At 43.4% G+C, this 18,140-nt stretch overlaps 1 protein-coding gene across 1 annotated transcript; it reads left to right on the top strand.

The window, feature by feature from the left end:
- Positions 1-4,455: 4,455 nt before the first annotated feature.
- Positions 4,456-17,698, top strand: rad50 (RAD50 homolog, double strand break repair protein). Its single transcript, XM_003970755.3, has 28 exons — positions 4,456-4,564; positions 5,068-5,202; positions 5,304-5,387; positions 5,528-5,679; positions 5,756-5,941; positions 6,040-6,244; positions 6,456-6,584; positions 7,509-7,674; positions 7,786-7,844; positions 7,986-8,120; positions 8,761-8,967; positions 9,076-9,258; positions 9,405-9,562; positions 9,639-9,814; positions 9,892-10,129; positions 10,524-10,713; positions 10,917-11,043; positions 11,427-11,620; positions 11,698-11,808; positions 11,942-12,034; positions 12,105-12,218; positions 12,352-12,479; positions 12,561-12,662; positions 12,738-12,860; positions 16,720-16,805; positions 16,890-17,032; positions 17,107-17,240; positions 17,311-17,698. The coding sequence occupies exons 2-28, from the start codon at positions 5,074-5,076 to the stop codon at positions 17,495-17,497; spliced, it is 3,939 nt and encodes a 1,312-aa protein (XP_003970804.1). The 5' UTR covers positions 4,456-4,564; positions 5,068-5,073; the 3' UTR covers positions 17,498-17,698.
- Positions 17,699-18,140: the final 442 nt, after the last annotated feature.

Here is an 18,140-nt window from a genome sequence, read left to right as displayed (position 1 = left end):
ACTACACTTGTCTTTACGATAACATTTCACGTTTCGGCCGGCAACATTGCAATTCAGTGCTCCTCACGAGAGCATCATTTTGGATAAAATGTGAACTCAAGTGTAGCTAATGGTCTTAATGGCAGCTGTATTACATTTACTCTCATACACACAATTAAATGCCCTTTACTGAAACTTTTAATCCATGAAATAGCTTTAGATAACAGATCATGAAGGGAAAATTGTAGAATAGAGAGGATGTGCAGAAAATCCTTAAATTTCACAAATTTGCCAAAGTGGAGAAATTCTACCCTTTAATTTGAAGTGGAGTTCAAGTCACATAATTTGTTCTTTAAAGTTGTACACAGTTGTTGACATATTGAATTTTAGTCATTTCCAGATGGTTTTGTCCAATGAGAGACACAATCAAACCACTGTGTAACTGAGACCAATATGAAGAAAGCACTACCTTACAGTCCAGAGCTTCTTAAAGGATGAGAGGGTCGCCCCTGCTCTGGCAGAACAATGAAGGTTGTTCCTCCATCTGGGAACAAGGGATGAGAAGAGTTTGGATTATCATGCCTGAACAGATGCTTTGCTAAACAACAATCATGTGAGGAATGCAGCAGAGGGGTAAATGGACTCTAGCAAGTTCCAGTAAGAGAGCTCCATCCAGTATCCAGCTGATACTTTGTAGGTCAGAATAGGGGACTTGAACTTAATGCAGGCAGCCAGTGGAGCTTCATCAGCAGTGGGGTAACATGGGCCACCTTTGGTTGGTTGAAGACTGGATGCGCCACCATATTCTGGACCATCTGAAGTAGCTTTACTACACACATCTGTGTACCCGCTAGATAGAAGAGCAATGCAGTAGTGGATGGGAAAGATCACCATGGCTTGTACCAGCAGTTGGGGAGCATGCTGGGTTAGGAACGGCCTGATTATTCTGATGCTGAACAAGGTAACGTGGCACAAGAAGGAGGCCGAGGCCACGTGATCAGAAATGTCAGATCTGTGATGACTGGATTGGTTGGCCAGGAAAACCATGAGCTCAATTTTACCAAAGCTAAGTTGGAGGCGGTGCTCCTGCATCAATGCACATGTGTCCATGTGACAGTTTAAGATCTTATCTGAGTCTGAGGGTTCAAACGACATGGACTGGCAGTTTGATACACTGGGTGTCATCTGCATAGCTCTGGTATGAAAACCCATTCAAGCAGATTAGCCAGGTCACATCTACGGCAAGGAGCAGTGGCTCGAGCATTGATCCTTGGGGGACGCCAGTGGAGAGCTGGTGAGGGGCCGAAAGCTGGCTTGACCAAGACACCCTGAATAAACGCCCAGAGAGGTAAGAGTCAAACCAGGACAGTGCCCTGTCAGTGATACTTAGGCCAGAGAGAATGGAGAGAAGGATGTGCTGGTTGACTGGATCAGGAGCTCCCTCTGGATAAATTAAGCACTCAACTGAAGCCTGAGGAACTGCTTGGGCCTTGTGTTGTTCTTCCCGGTCCACACCAGTCCTAAGAACATTCACTGGCAGTAGAGACTCACCCAGGCACACACTGGGGAAGGGGAGTGGGGGTACTTATCCAGGAAAAAAATTTCCATCTGCTCTTCTTTCCTCTCCTCTCTCTTCTTTCCTCTCCTCTTTCCCCTCCTCCTCCTTCTCCTCTCCTCTACCTCCCCTTCACTCTACCTCTCCTCTCCTCTACCCCTCTCCTCTCCTACCTATCCTATCCTCTACCTGTCCTCCCACCTCTCCTCTCTCTTTACCCAGCCGGCCATCAGCAGGAGGGTCCCCCTACATGAGCCTGGTCCTGCTCAAGGTTTCTTCCTGTTAAAGGGGAGTTTTTCCTTGCCACTGTTGCTTGTCTGGGGTCAGGCTCTGGGATTCTGGAAAGCGCCTTGAAACAATTTTGATTGTATAAGACGCTATATAAATAAAGATTGATTGATTGATTGATTGATTTAATTTTGTGATTTAACTATTGTGATGGAAAAATTATCCTTGAAATACAAATAATGCTTTGGATATTCTCAGAGGATGAACTATCAGAGCTGGGGGTGTCCAAACTATGGGCCATTTCTGATTGTTCCCCAGTACCGGTAAATTCTAAAAAACAAACTCCAAGACTCAGACGTTGATATGTGGTTTATGACAATCTGACTGGACTGGAACAGCTGTTTACACTGTGATTGTGACAGATGTCGGATTATTAGATTTTAGGTATCAAAATTAGCAACATTCACTGTTATTATCATATTAGAAGCAATTCTTCACGATTCAGCTTGTAAATTTGATACGACCATTCATTTTATAATATGAATGATAATATTTTATCCATTTATTTAGACTAAAGCCCATCAGCTATGATATGAACAACAGAGAACCTGAAAGCAAAGCCATTTTGATAAAATCTTCAAGTGAGGAGCTGGAGGAGCCGGCACCACACAAACACTGGGAAAACAAAGAAGGAGGAATATTTTCCACTTCTGCAGCCCAAGAACATGACAATTTCACTCAGATCCATAAGCTGGTTTGAGCGCATGATTTTTGACAGGCATGAGGTCAGACAGACGTTATTTATTTCATTAAAGGTGTGTCAGCCGTGTTGTCCTGTAGCATGATGGAGTCACACATCCATGCAGCTGTGCTCGGAAATGTGGAATTAAAACTTGTACATGTAAGAAATCAGCGGATGCACTCTGACACAAAGCAGTAACCTTGTCCCGTTCTTTCATATCACCCCCTCTCTCTCTCCCTTTCTCTGTATCTCCTCCATCTCTCCCCTCTCTCTCTCTCCCTCTCCCCTTCCCTTCCCTCTCTCTCTCCCTCTCATCTACCCATCTTTCTCTCCCGCCCTTTCTACTCTCGCCCTCCCTCCCTCACCTATTTCTCCAAGAACCAAGCATGATCTCTCTTAATGACAATTACAGGAATTAAAAAGAAAGCTAACTATTTTTTTGGAGCGATTTCAGAGGACATGGAGTGAGGGATACCTGACAGTTCGAGCTCTGCAGCAGAGTGCTGACAGTCAGTCCACAACATCTCATTTATGTATTAAGTATAAAAAGCTCTTTCATTTTTTGACCATCTCCAGACCCACTTACCTTTGCCTCTTATTTGAACAGGCCTGTCAAGTATTTGCACCGGTTCTTCATTCGGTTGTGACTGTGTTGCCTTGGAAGACCCTGCGAGCAGAAAACTGCCATGGCAACAGGCCTTCTAGTGTCCTAAATCTATTATTATTATGCTGACATTTTAGTTATGATTGTTGAAAAAGGAAAAACCTGAAATCTGCTATTTATGAGCCACTTGTCTTTTTCTTGGTGATGTTCACCTGTCAGCATATTTCTATTTATCTTAAATATGTGTCGCGTACAGTTGTGTACTTACAAGGTCGTGGCATTTTCATGTCAGGACAGAATCAAAATAGGAGGGCCATGAGCAGGACAGAGCGAGGCTGATGAGTCAGTGAGCTGATAACAGACTGAATCAGTGGACTGAAAGCCAAAGACAGTTCATGGGAGCATGTGTGTAATTCACAGGCTGAGTCAGACAGAAGCTGTTTGGAGGGGATGTGATGTATTTGGGGAATCCAATTCTGCAATGACCACGCAGACAACCACAGCCTGCCCTTCAAACCACAAACACGGGCTTACAATCACTTACAATCACTTACAATCAAAAACATCACACAATTGCTCTAAGATTCTTATGCCCTTCTTATATGTTTTAAAATACAGTATGTCTTGAGTGCCATTGGAGCGGTAAAGAAGAAAAGAGGTGATTTTTTTTTTAATCTGACATTTTATCTTAACCATGTAACTGAATCCCCAACTAGGCTTTTACAATTTAGCTTTACAGGCTTAAGTGTGTTTTATACATGTGACTACAAGGAAACGTAAAAGGTTACAACTCCACCAACAGCATAGGGAAAGGAAGACATTTAGAGGGCAATACTGCCCTCTTGTGTCTTCTTGTGGTTCGCACAACATATCTAAATTTAAGAATCAAATTAGTCTAGTGAAGTGCTTGAATGATGGTACTTGTGATTGGAAGGATAATTGATTGCATTGCATCATTTAACACACATTTTGATAGTGATTTAAGTCATCTACTAAGATTTCCAGTTTTCTGTTTTTTTTCCAAATGAAAACCGGTTTGTATAGGTTTAACTCGACAATAAATATTTAGCTTGTGTTTTGTTTTTTTAAAAGTAAGCCACTCACGTTAATCCCTTATACTTGTTTGTGTAATTATCATTTTGTTTGTTTATGTTTGAGATACAAGTGACCTTTGCTCAAAGAGATTAAATAATAGGAGGCAAATGTGTACTGCTGATTAATTGTCTGCTGATTTTATAAAAGACTTTAAAGAAACTGTCGATCACATATTTACCGATAACTGTCTTGACAAAGATATACATTAAAAATATTGTCTCGAGAAAACAAGGTGCCCTTCTATGTGGTCTTATTCTATGTGGTCACACCCGGAACTCAGACGTTACGCTGTGCTACGTCACGTTGCTCATCCAGCAGCGCGAAAAAGTCCAGTTTTCATACGATCGCTGAAAAGTCAGTGGTGAGTTGGGACTCTGACTCTAATTCTGACACTATCCACGGACACTAAGATGAGATGCTTTTGTTGGGCTGCAGCGAGAACAACCAACAGTATCCTGCTGTGTAGCTACGTTGAAAGTGGCTAGCTAGCGTTAGCCTCCACATTTGACAACAACCATCAAGCTTGCTAACTACACACACACACACACATACATACATGCATACATACATAGTCACACATACTTGCTCCAAATCTAATGACGTGTTCTTTGAATAGTAAACTCGTGAACTGTTATCATTACCCAATATTGAATCGTTTGAAGTGAATGTGCACACACTCTTACTCGAGCACTTCTTGATAATTGGTGTCGATTATATAGCTGTTGTATGTACATATGACGCATATACTCTGCAAACGGTGCAAATGGTTACAATAATTCCTTGTTGAAGGAAAAAGTGATTTTACAGTAAATGTTCCAGCTTTGCCTGTCTTTGATTCTCCCCCCATATGTGTCTGGCTTACAGAACAAAATGTCGAGGATAGACAAGATGAGCATTTTAGGGGTGAGAAGCTTTGGAATTGAGGATAAAGACATACAAGTCATCTCTTTCTTTTCTCCTCTGACTGTGCTGGTTGGACCCAACGGAGCCGGGAAAACAGTAGGGAACACGATTTTTTAGGAGCTTGCATGTCAGGAATTTGCCAGGGAAAGAATAAAACTGACAATATTTTGTATTACATGAAATCCTTCTCTTTTTAGACTATTATTGAGTGCCTTAGATACGCAACATCGGGAGAGCTTCCCCCTGGATCTAAAGGAGGTGCTTTTGTACATGACCCAAAGGTGAGTTAACATCCCTTTGAGCATGGCCTCATCAGCATATGGGAATGTGTATACCACAGTCTTTACTTTTATTTTATCTCTGCTCCAGTGAGTATTCTTAAATCTTTCTTAAAATAATTTCAACTCACTGTCAATTCCAGGATGCCCACGAGACTGATGTACGAGCACAGATCCGACTTTTGTTCTCCGACGTCAACGGTGAAAAAGTGACCATCCAGCGCTCCATGTCCTGCACTCAGAAAGCCAAGAACTACTCTTTCAAGAGCTTAGAGCAGGTTATTACCAGAATAAAGTAAGCATCAGTTTCTGGAATGATTTAATCTGTTTTTTTAGTGCATTTTGAATTGACCTTTATTCTTTTTATATAGAGATGGTGAAAAGGTGAGCCTATCATCAAAGTGTGGCGATATGGACCGGGAGATGATTTCTTCACTGGGGGTGTCGAAGCCTGTGTTGAATCATGTCATCTTTTGTCATCAAGAAGAATCCAACTGGCCACTCAGTGAAGGCAAAGCACTCAAAGAAAAGTTTGACGCCATCTTTGCTGCCACTAAGTAAATTCAGAAGATCACAAACTCCCCAGCATCAATTATGAGCTCCATGTTTCATTCAGAACTCCAGGGGTGACTTCTCGAATCTGTGTCTGTCCCAGGTACATCAAAGCCCTGGAAACGATGCGTCAGCTGCGTCATAAGCAGACTCAGACAGTCAAGGAGTGTCAGGTGGAGCTGCGCTACCTCAAGCAGAACAAGGAGAAAGCCCAGCAGATCAGAGAAACAGTTGCTACCAAAGAGGCCCAGCTGATGGCCTCTAGAGACAGCGTCCAGCAGATTGAGGACCGGATCACACCACTGGAGGTTTGATAATGAGCATTCTCTTCGTACCTAGACATTCTTGTCAAATGCATCACTTTTAGATGCAATAAGATGCAGCATTGTGAAATAAGTTAACTACTAACTCTGGTGAATGGCACGCAGATGCAACATGATCCTCATCACTGATGAGCAGAAAAATTAATTGTATCTTCTTTGAGTGTTTGGTGTTATTTTAATGTGTGATCATTTTCAGAATCAACTGACAGATATTGACACAAAACTGGGAAAAGTGATGAAGCTGGACAATGATATCAAGGCTTTAGAAAGCAGGAAGAAACAGATGGAGCAGGACAACAAGGAGCTGGAGGAAACTATGGAGCAGGTAATAAAATACAGGGAATTGTATATCTTTATGAGCAGCAGTTTAAAAAAAATGGAAATGTTTTGTTATTGATGGTAAAAGAAAGTGAGTCTTCGCTGCATTTGAGCGGCTAAAATGAAAAACAGACCCAAGAATACACCAGATACATAAGAATGAATTTACTGTATTTTCACGACCATAAGGCACACTTAAAAGTCTTAAATTTTCTCCAAAATGGACGGGGCACATTATAATGTGTGCACCAAGTTCCAAAATCTGTAATTGCTTACGCAAAAGCCATCTTGGATTAATTTCGTTCATTTCAGATACAGAAGATGATGTACGTGAGTACATTGCTAAATACACTCTAGCATGCATATTTTAGGCTAGCGTACCGGTATGTTTTACCATGCCTACGCCCTATAATCCGGTGCGCCTTATGATGTGTTAAATACAGAAATAGCACCCGTAACTGAGACTGCACCTTTTAACACGGTGCGCCTTATCAAAAATACAGTAAACAGAAAATGAAGTGTTAAAGTGTGACACAGTGATGAGACTCAGATAAAGCAGTGCCCCTATTTCTCTCCTGCTATAATATCCTGGACACTGCACTTTATGAAATCTCATTGCACTTAATAAATAATGGAGTTGATGCCGGTGGTTTATGAAGTTGTTGGTGTTCTGGAATGGCAAGGTTGTCTCTGACATTTTTTGATACATTTATGCTGCTCTGTTAACTCACCTGCTTCCTTTTGCTGACCTTCACTTCTGTTTTAATGCCACAGGTTTTATGTAGTTTTTCATCTTGCTCAAATAACAGTCAATATGACCAGGGCATAAACGGTGAATATTACCACAAAAACCACCCAGCAGAGAATGGCCTAAGAATTCTCCCTGATGGAGGGAAGGAGTGACTAATGCACTGGGCTGCTTACATGACAGGTCTTCCAGGGTTCTGATGAGCAACTGCAGGATGTTTACCAAAATCACCAGAGGACAGTGAAGCAGAAAGAACGACGGCTGGCAGACAACCAAAAGGAGCTGGAAAAAGCTGGACGGGAGTGTCAGAGACTCAACAGAGTAAAGGCAGATCTGCTGGTGGAACAAGGTGCAAATACTGTAGTTACTTGAAAGTTTGGAAAATGTCTTCATAAAGAACATGTCACTGAGAAAGGAGAAGATGGAAGTAGAGGGCTAAAGTCACATCCTTTTTTTCCAGGTCGTCTACGACTTGAAGCTGACCGCCACATGGACAACATTATGACCCGTGACACACAGGTGAGAGACCAAGCTACTGTATAAACCCAGGTCAATGCTGCACATGTGCTCGATCCCCAAACAGGCAACACCAGAACAGGAGAGCCTGACAGTGACACATTGAAGTGGTTTGCATTGAAAATAAGTTAAATCTGTTTTTAGGTTCGCTCTTTATCTTCTTACCTGGGACTGGAGGGTTATGACCGACCACCCTTCTCAGATCTGCAGCTTGACAGCTTTCACCGTCACGTCACAGAGCGGCTGGAGCAGGAGAAGGAGACAGTCAGTCAGGTTATGGTAAGCCAAAACCCTCAGGTCGGCATTCATTTTAAGTTGAAGCCTTATTAACCAGGGCTTAAACTCTCTTAATACTCCCTCACAATGTTAAAATACCTCAACGGTGCGATAACCAACCCATGGTATGATATTTATTGCCGTATTGTAAGGCATGTCAACAATGATGATGTACAAAGCTCTACAGTATGATTCTTATACCACTGTTCAAGCATTAAAAAAACAGAGACATTGAAAAACCCTTTTTATTAAATACAGAACTACTTAAACAGAAGCGTCTAGTGTTTTAAGTTTTCAAGTAAATAATGCGTGAAATGTCGACCTCGTAGTGTTTGCACATTGTCCTGTTTTCCTCCAGCTCCATGTTGCCATATGTTGTCTCACAGCTCTCCAATTTTTACAAGGTGTCCAGGGAGGAGTGCAAAGGGTCAGGGTCTTTGTAGTTCTAATGTTATTCTGACACTCCACTGCGACTGTGACATTGATTGTTTTTGCATAGAGCTCTTTCTTTTCATACGTCTGCATGTTCGCTGTGGTATCAAGGAATTTTTATTATGGGGATATCACGATGTTACTGATACCGTTACATCCCTAATAACAACTGTAACCTTGTGGTTCCCCTAACCCATGGTTTTATCATCAGGCTGAGCTGCAGGAGAAGGAGCAGCGGAAGCAGCAGTCCATCGATGATATGAGGGACAAGAAGACTGGCCTGGAGAGAACTGTGGAGTTAAAGAGAGACCTGCAGGGAAAGAAGCAGCAAGAACTGAGGGACATCAGAGCACAATTGCAAAGGCTGGAGGGTTCATCAAGCCGACTTCAAGAACTGGAGAGTGAACTGGCCAAAGTAGTGAGTACACACCCCAACAGTGTGGTGCTGTGATCATAGATGTAGGATACACCATTTATTCAGTCCCATGCGGTCTGACTGCACCTCTTCATTTGTTCTTCTCTTTAGGAGCGAGAGCTGCACAGCACCATTCAGAGCTCAAATGTTGAGGAATTAAAGAATGAAGTGGGGGAGCTCCAGAGAGAGAAGACCGACCTTGACCATTCGCAGAGACGGCTCGATAAGGAGATGGAGATGCTAAACACCCACACGACAGCACGAACGCAGATGGACATGCTGAACCGGGAGAAGGTGATTCTTTTCCATTATCTGCTGCTTTTTTACCTTGTTTGTGTTGAGCCTCCTCACTCATTCTATACTCTTCTCATTCATCATTATGTTGTCCTGCTGTCTTAAATGTTGCCACTCATTTCAACTCTCCTCTTTCAATTTGCCAGATGGAGAAGGAGGATCACATACGGAAGATCAAATCTCGGCACAGCGAGGATCTGGTATCCCTGCTGGGCCACTTTCCTAATAAGATAGAGTTGGAGGACTGGATCTACTCCAAGTCTAAAGAGATCACTAATACCAGGGACAGACTTGCCAAACTCAAGTTAGTAAGACTTGTTTTCATCCTATCTCTGATGAATAGAAATATGAATAAATTGACGTCATGCTGGAACTTTTAGTAAGGACCTGGCTTCCAGTGAGCAAAACAAAAACCACATTGCTGCTGAGTTACGGAAGAAGGAGCAGCAGTTGGTCAATGATGAAGAGACATTCTTCAACGTGTGTGGAAGTCAGGACCTGGAGCAAGACTTGAGTAAACTGCAGGAAGATCTAGAGAAGGTCTCCAAACAAAGAGGTGAGTTTCCTGAAAAGGAACTTACTTCTGGTTTTAATCTTGATAATTTTGAGCTCCCTCTACCTGGAATTTTATAGCCATGCTGGCTGGAGCAACCGCCGTTTACACCCAGTTCATCAGCCAGCTGACAGAAGAGAGGGAGCCCTGCTGTCCTGTGTGTCAGCGGACATTCCCCTCAGAGTCAGAGCTGCAGGAAGTCATCAGTGACATGCAGTCCAAACTGCGGCTGGTGCCGGACAAACTGAGAAACACCGAGCAGGACTTAAAGAAGAAGGAGAGGAAGAGAGATGACATGGTCGCGCTACGACCTGTCAGGTACGCTGTATGATTTCACGTTCATTGTTGGAGGAATTGATTTAGGGATATGTGAAGGTAAGAAAACCTCATCCATGATTCAAAGTGTTGACTTGTCCACCAGAATAGAGGTTGAGCTTTACTCTGATGGGGTCAGCCAAGCATTAACACAATAACACAAAGCAGTAGGAGAAGATTAACTCTGTTGTTTTATTATTTTTTCCCTCAGAAAGCTGTTTTTCCCTTAAAGAGAGTGGAGGTTTTAGGGTGCATAGGCCAGTAGATGGGGCTATATTCCTAGTAAATTAACGTTTGAATCTTTTCATTATCCAAGAGCATCCTGGTGTCTGAAAATCTGTAGACTAACCAAATGCTGTATATAATAAATGTTTTGATCCTTTTGTATTCTGTCCAGGCTGACAATTGTGCACCTCCAGGAAAAGGAGTTGCCAGAGTTGAGAAACCGCTTGCAGACCGTAAACAGAGAAATTGAGAAACTGAATGGTGATATAGAGGAGCAAGAGACTTTGCTCCGTACCCTGATGTCAGAAGAGGAAACGGCCAAGGCCTGCCTGCAAGACATCTCACTCATGAACCGATACCTGGTAGCCAATTGTGCTGTCTTTTTTCTTTGACAGCTTGTCTCTTTCCATCATGCTATACACATTCACATGCCTTCTTTTTTTTTTATTTAGAAATCCTTGTAAAGTTCCATTATTTTATCAATGCACTACAGTGGTATATATTACATGAAACCATATCTGCGATTGTCCCAACTTTCTTCATCCTGCTGCTTTTCCTTTCCCAGATGGATCTTAAAGAGGTTGAGAGGAAAATTGCCCAGCATGCTGCCAGACTGCAGGGGGTAGACCTAAGCAGAACCATACAGCAAGTCAGTCAGGAGAAGCAGGAGATTCAGCACAAGCTAGACACCAGTGAGTGGCCATGATCCTGCCTAATGGTTGGGAATTTTACTTTTTTTAGAGTTGCACATCGTGCATCATTGCGTAGAGATTGATTTCAGTAATCCCACGCTGTCCACTCAACCCTGATGTTCTGCTGTTTTCTACCTCTTTTATGAGTTAAGATCTCAATAATGATCTGCAGCCACCTCCATTTGTATGTTGTGTGGAATTAGAGCTACAGATTGGAGTTGCGATGACACATCTACAGGACATGGCCCAACTTGCATTTAGCAACCATCGATCTCTGTATTCTGTTACAGTCATCAACAGCCTTCAGGTTTTCTGTCACAAGTGGAATATGTGGTGACATTTAATGCAGTCTCTGAACCTTTTCTTTGTTTTTTGTCTGTCAGCCTCCAGCAAAATGGAGCTGAAACGCAAGCTAATCCAGGACCAGCAGGATCAGATTCAGATGCTGAAAAGTGCTGTAAATGAAACAAGAGAGGAGAAACTCCAGTTGAGCAGCAATATGCAGAAATGTCAGCAGCTGGAAGAGCAGTGCGTGGAGTTCACCACTGAAATCCAGTCCCTAACCCGGGATATCAGGGTCTGTGTTCTTTTAGAGGTTTCTCTGAACTGTTGTTGTTCAGGTGTGTTCCAGTCAATGTTTTCTGTCCCTTTCAGGAAGCTAAAGAACAGTTGTCTCCCTTGTCTGTTGCTCTGGAAAAGCTGCAACAGGAGAAACAGGAGCTGCTAGATCATAAGAGGCAGAGGCAGGAAGAGGGGCAGGAGAAGGTGAGAGATGCACTGAATGCCAATTTTTAAATCAAAATGTCTGAGTATTTCAGTAATTCCTGTCTGTGCCTGCATGTTAGGACCGGTTTTCCAGAATGTGTTGTAATGTTTTTTGTGTTTTAAACTTGGTCAGATTAATGCCATAAAGGAGAGAGCAAAGTTCCTCTCTGCCTTGGAAGGAGAAATCAGCAAATATGTCAAAGAGGGCAGAGACGAGTACAAAGAGGTACGTGTTTGCTGTAGTCTTGTTTCTTTTCAGTTGTTTGAGGAATTTATTCACCGTTTGGTCTTTGCAGCACAAAGAATTTGAGCTTCAAGGAACCGACAGTCAACTGCATGAGGCTGAGAAACACAAAGAGAAGATCAGCAAAGAGATGGGAACCATCCGCCAGGATATCGACACTCAGAAGGTACGGCGCTCTGGATCTGTGTCTGTGTGAGTGTTTAAAGGCTGTGGGTGTGTGTGCATGCATGCACTCCGGCGTGTCCTACAACTCACCTGGTTACCAAGGAGATGACCTCGCTATGATTTATATTGATTAGGTCCAGGAGCGTTGGTTGCAGGACAACTTAACATTGAGGAAACGCGTTGAGGAATTGAAGGAGGTGATCTCCAAACGAGATGTCCTTCTCAAGGACATGGGGAACATGCAGGTCCTGCAGCTCCGCCAGTAAGACCTTTTGAACTGGGCTGCACAGAGGCTCTCTGTGGGGGCCCACATTCACCTCTGCGCTCTCCCATGTCTGTCCAGAGAGCGCCGTGAGGCAGAAAATAAGTTGGAGGACTTGAAGAAGAACCGCAGCATTGCACTTGGTCGCCAGAAAGGCTTTGAGGAGGAGATACTGCATTACAGGTGAGAGATGTTCGTTTAAAAGGTGATCAGATTTTCTGTTCATACGCTGAAATCCTTTCATTTCTTTCTCTGCAGAAAAGAACTACGAGAAGATCAGTACGACAAGGCCGACGAGCACTACAAAAACAAGATGATAACACTGAGAACCACAGAGCTGGTCATTAAAGACCTGGATCTCTACTACAAGGCCCTGGATCAGTGAGTGTTGAGTAGAAACTAAAGTGCCTATTGTCCTGCTCACTACCTGCTCAGTGTTTTAATGCATCTTTTGAACATTTGATATGTTTTTCTGCTTTGAAACATCCCTTTCTCTTCCTCCTAATCAGTTATTCAGGCTGTTACTCAGAAAGTTGGATCTATTTTGTAATTGAACCGGTTTTTTTTTACCTTACAGTAAATGTCTAACATCCACTCAGATAAGTAGTTACCGATATGTTCCTCCTCAGATCATAATCAGCTTACGCATGTGTGTTCCAAGAACTCTGCCACTATCATTGACATCACTGCAGTATGGCAGCAAGTCGGAAATCTTCAGTAACACAACAGATTGACTCTGATTAATCCAACTCTGCCCGAGAATTCAAGCTCTCTCTTCATTGCGTTCTTCTGTGATGAATTAAGATTAGACTGTGTCTGATAGCATCTCAGAGGGGAGCAGGAGCATGCCTAACCATACATGTGGGTTAGCATCATATGTTAGCATCGGTTTGCTGCTATCAAGATCAAAGACTTTCAGAAGAGCTTTAGTATCCAGGTCACACTTTCTGTCTGAATGTGCACATTCTCACAAGGGTGTGAGCTGCCACACTTAGTTAATGAAAAACTGGAGCTTCACTAGTGTTTCACTGGAAAAAGATCCTGTCTATCCAGTGTCTGTCCAGTATCAGTCTAGTGTCTCTCCAGTATCTGTCCGGTGTCTGTCCGGTATCTGTCAAATGTCTGTCCAATATCAGTCTAGTATCTGTCCAATGTCAGTCTAGTGTCTGTCCAGTGTCTGTCAAGTGTCTGTCCAGTATCTGTCCAGTGTCAGTCTAGTGCCTGTCCAGTGTCTGTCCAGTATCTGTCCAGTATTTGTCAAGTGTCTGTCCAGTATCTGTCAAGTGTCTTTCCAGTGTCTGTCCAGTGTCTTTCCAGTGTCAGTCTAGTGCCTGTCCAGTGTCTGTCCAGTATCTGTCCAGTATTTGTCAAGTGTCTGTCCAGTATCTGTCAAGTGTCTTTCCAGTGTCTGTCCAGTGTCTGTCCAGTATCAGTCTAGTATCTGTCCAATGTCAGTCTAGTGTCTGTTCAGTATCTGTCCAGTGTCTGTCCAGTATCTGTTCAGTGTCTGTCCGGTGTCTGTCTGGTGTCTGTCCGGTATCTGTCCAGTGTCAGTCTAGTGTCTGTCCAATGTCTGTTCCGTATCTGTCCAGTGTCTGTCCAGTGTCTGTCCAGTGTCAGTCTAGTGCCTGTCCAGTGTCTGTCCAGTATCTGTCCAGTATCTGTCCAGTATCTGTCCAGTATCTGTCAAGTGTCTTTCCAGTGTCTGTCCAATGTCAGTCTAATATCTGTCCAGTGTCTCTCCAGTATCTGTCCAGTGTCTGTCTGGTGTCTGTCCGGTATCTGTTAAGTGTCTGTCCAGTATTTGTCAAGTGTCTGTCCAGTATCAGTCTAGTGTCTGTCCAGTGTCTGTTCCGTATCTGTCAAGTGTCTGTCCAGTGTCTTTCAAGTATCTGTCAATTGTCTGGGGTCGCTGGTTGGATCCAGAAGTTGGGCTAATGTCAGTCAGAGACATGTTTCATGTTTGTCAGTAGTTTGCCAGTCTAGTGCTTTTCCATGGCCGTCACTGGTATGGGGCAAGTATCCTGCCCAGAATAATAAATTCAAACATAAATAGGAGCATAAAGCAGCATCACATATGATCAATCAATCAATCTTTATTTATATAGCATCTGTTACAATCAGAATTGTTTCTAGGCACTTTGCAGAATCCCAGGGCCTGACCCCCAACAAGCGACAGTGGCAAGGAAAAATCAATCAATCAATCAATCAATCATTATTTATACAGTGTCTTTTACAATCAGAATTGTTTCAAGGTGCTTTCAGGAATCCCAGGGGCTAACCCCTGACAAGCAACAGTGGCAAGGAAAAACTCCCCTTTAACAGGAAGAAACCTTGAGCAGGACCAGGCTCATGTAGGGGGACTGATGGCCGGCTGGGTAGAGAGAGAGGAGAAGGGGGAGGACAGGTTGGTAGAACAGGCAGAAATCAAAGATATACATTAATAGTACAAGCTGCTGGTATAAGAGTGGGTCAGCAGTTTCAGAGGTCGGCAGGCCAGCATACAGCTATAAAGGCAGCTCGACCTGTTGATGGATACGTGAGGGGGAGAAGCAGAGAAACTATACGGGAAACAACATCATCAATGATCTACTCGGAGGAGAGAGGAGAGGCAGCCATGACCCAGTGGGGTGACAAAGGCCTGTCAGGTGATCATGTTTCTGGACCCCGGCAGCCTCGGCCTATAGCAGCATAACTAATAATTAGACAACCCTCTAAGTATGATAATTTGTCTGTCTAGGATAGTAACTGCAACTACAGAATTAATGGCAATAAGAGTGATCATGTGATCTAATCTATCCCTGAGAGGACCAAACACCATGACCTCAGTTTTTCCTGAGTTAAGGACGAGGAAATTTGAAGACATCCAAGACTTTATGTCTCCTCTCCTTCTCCCTCTCCTTCTTCCTCTTCTCTTCTCTTCTCTTCTCTTCTCTTCTCTTCTCTTCTCTTCTCTTCTCTTCTCTTCTCTTCTCTTCTCCTTCTCCTTCTCCTTCTCCCTCTTCTCTCTTCTCCTCGTGGATACGTGGATCTGAAACACTGTGATTCTTGGTCAATTTTGCCACAGTGCTAAAAAGAAATCTGGGGTTATTCTGTTTTTCTTCAATTAAAGAAGAGAAATAAGCTGTTCTAGCCTTACGGAGGGCCTTTTTGTAAACTGCCAGAGAGTCTTTCCCGGCTAAATGGTAGCTGTCTATTTTACAAGAATGCGACTTCCTTCCTAGTCTTTGCACTTTCTGCTTGAGGGTCCTACTGTGTGAATTATACCAGGGGGCACTCCTCCTCTGATTTACTATTTTCTTTTTCAGGGGGGCAACAGAATCAAGCATGATTTTCAATGAGTCTGCTGCACCTTCAGCAACAGAGTCGACCTCAGCAGGACTAAGATTATAATGATTGATCTCTGGAGAAGCACACAGTGGTCCTGGGATCAGCACAGGGATCACTTCCTTAAACTTAGTAACAGCATTATCTGAAAGACATCTGCTATAGTAAGACTGTGTTCTGAACATAGAAGAATCCTTAATCATAAATGTAAAAGTGATCAAAGAATGATCTGACAGGAGTGGGTTCTGAGGGAACACTGACACATGTTCTACCTCAACATTGTAAGTCAGAACTAGATCAAGGGTGTGGTTGAAGCTATGAGTTGATTTATCAGTTGAAGGAAACGAATGAATGAAATTAAATGAAGCCATTTCTAAAGCTGTCATTTACAACGTCTACATGGATGTTAAAGTCTCCAACAATAATGGCTTTATCTGTTCTAAGGACCAAGTCAGATAAGAGGTCAGAGAACTCAGATAGGAACTCTGAATGTGGCCCAGCAGGGGGCCGATATACAACTACAAACAAAAGTGGCTTTTCTGTCCTCTGGTTCAGATGGGTGATGCCAAGAGTCAGGCTTTCAAATGAACTGGAGCTGTGTTTGGGTCTAGGATTAATTAATAACTTGGAGTGATAGACTGCTGCCACTCCCCCACCTCGACCAGTCACACGAGGAATATGATAATTAAGATGGTAAGGAGGAGTTAATTAATTGTGTCGGAAACAACTGGTTTAAAATCTGCTGCAGAATTCAGCAGTTTTGGATTGTTGCTTATTGATATCAGCACCAAGGACGTAGCTCCATTAGTAGAGACATTCCATCATATATGAAGTGGCCATATATGACACATTTGTGTGTTGAAATTATTAAAAATCACACTTTTTTTAGCTTTCTTTATCTGCTTTTCTTCAGAACCATCATGAAATTTCACAGTATGAAGATGGATGAGATCAACAAGATCGTTAGAGACCTGTGGCGCAGCACGTACAGGGGTCAAGGTTCACTTGCCTTCAAAGTTTGAATGATACAGGTGCAGCTTCTCTGGCTGAGTCTTACCGATCGCTCTTGCCACCTCCCTCCAGATATCCAGTACATCGAGATCAGGTCTGATGTGGATGATAGCTCATCTGCTGGCGTGAAGCGTCGGGTTTACAACTACAGAGTGGTCATGGTGAAGGGCGACACTGCTCTGGACATGAGGGGGCGCTGCAGCGCTGGACAAAAGGTACTATTCGGTGGTTTCTGGGGCGTCATGTCCGACGCCAAAGCATGTTTTTGAATCTTTACGTGTACGTGCAGGTGTTGGCCTCCCTTATCATCCGTCTGGCACTGGCTGAAACCTTCTGTCTCAACTGTGGAATTCTGGCCCTGGATGAGCCCACCACCAACCTGGATAGGGACAATATTGAGTCCCTGGCGCATGCACTTGTAGAGTGAGTCCAGACCCATAGGGCTTTTCACATTTCTTAGATCTTATTGCGTCTGAACCTGACACTCTTCCAGAATCATCAGGAGTCGCTCTCGACAGCGGAACTTCCAACTCCTGGTCATCACTCACGACGAGGATTTTGTGGAGCTGCTGGGTCGCTCCAGCTACATCGAGCACTTCTATCGCATCCGTAAGAACCAAGACCAGAACTCTGAGATCACAAAGTGCAGCATCTCATCCCTATCAGCGTACCTTCACTAGACATAATCTCATGTAGAGGATTGCAGAGTGGTTTTAAAACGGCCTGCACAGACGTTAAGGTTGGTCTTCAGAGTAATGTTCAAAAACTGGAACTGGAGGGGGAGCGCAGCCACAATCCTTGTGGTTCGTTATGATTAAAACAATGTCTCAGAGTCATTGTCTTCATTCCTGATGTTCTCTCAATAAATCTGCTGCAAATGTGACTGAGTTTTCTTTTTTTCCCACCTGAAGGGGAACCAAACTGTCGATTCGGTTCAGAGAATTTTCTCCCTGACCACAGCTTTAATCAAGCTCATCTTATCTGCATCCTCGTTGGGTTTCTTTTGTAATGAGTGGGTGGGGGAACACAGCAAAGGTGGCGTATAAATGTCTGAGCTCGCTCATCAAGCTGAAAGCGTTGCTGAATCGGCTCCAGACATGACTTTGGTCCTGAAGACTTTGGTCCCCACACTCCTGGTGGCTGTGGTACTGCAGCTGGGTGCTACCATCGCTACTCAGAATTTAAACCTCAATATGATGTTGCTCTGCATTGACAAAATCACTGGGAACCTCACCACCCAGGTAAGAGTCACCAACCTGTCAACCTCCTCAGGTCCATCAAACAGAGAAAGCTGAATTGGTTCTTTTTCAGGATATTTATGTG

Source organism: Takifugu rubripes, chromosome 15 (assembly GCF_901000725.2).
Source record: "Takifugu rubripes chromosome 15, fTakRub1.2, whole genome shotgun sequence".
Taxonomy (NCBI): Eukaryota; Metazoa; Chordata; class Actinopteri; order Tetraodontiformes; family Tetraodontidae; genus Takifugu; species Takifugu rubripes.
This window is presented reverse-complemented; position numbering and strand designations above follow the sequence as displayed.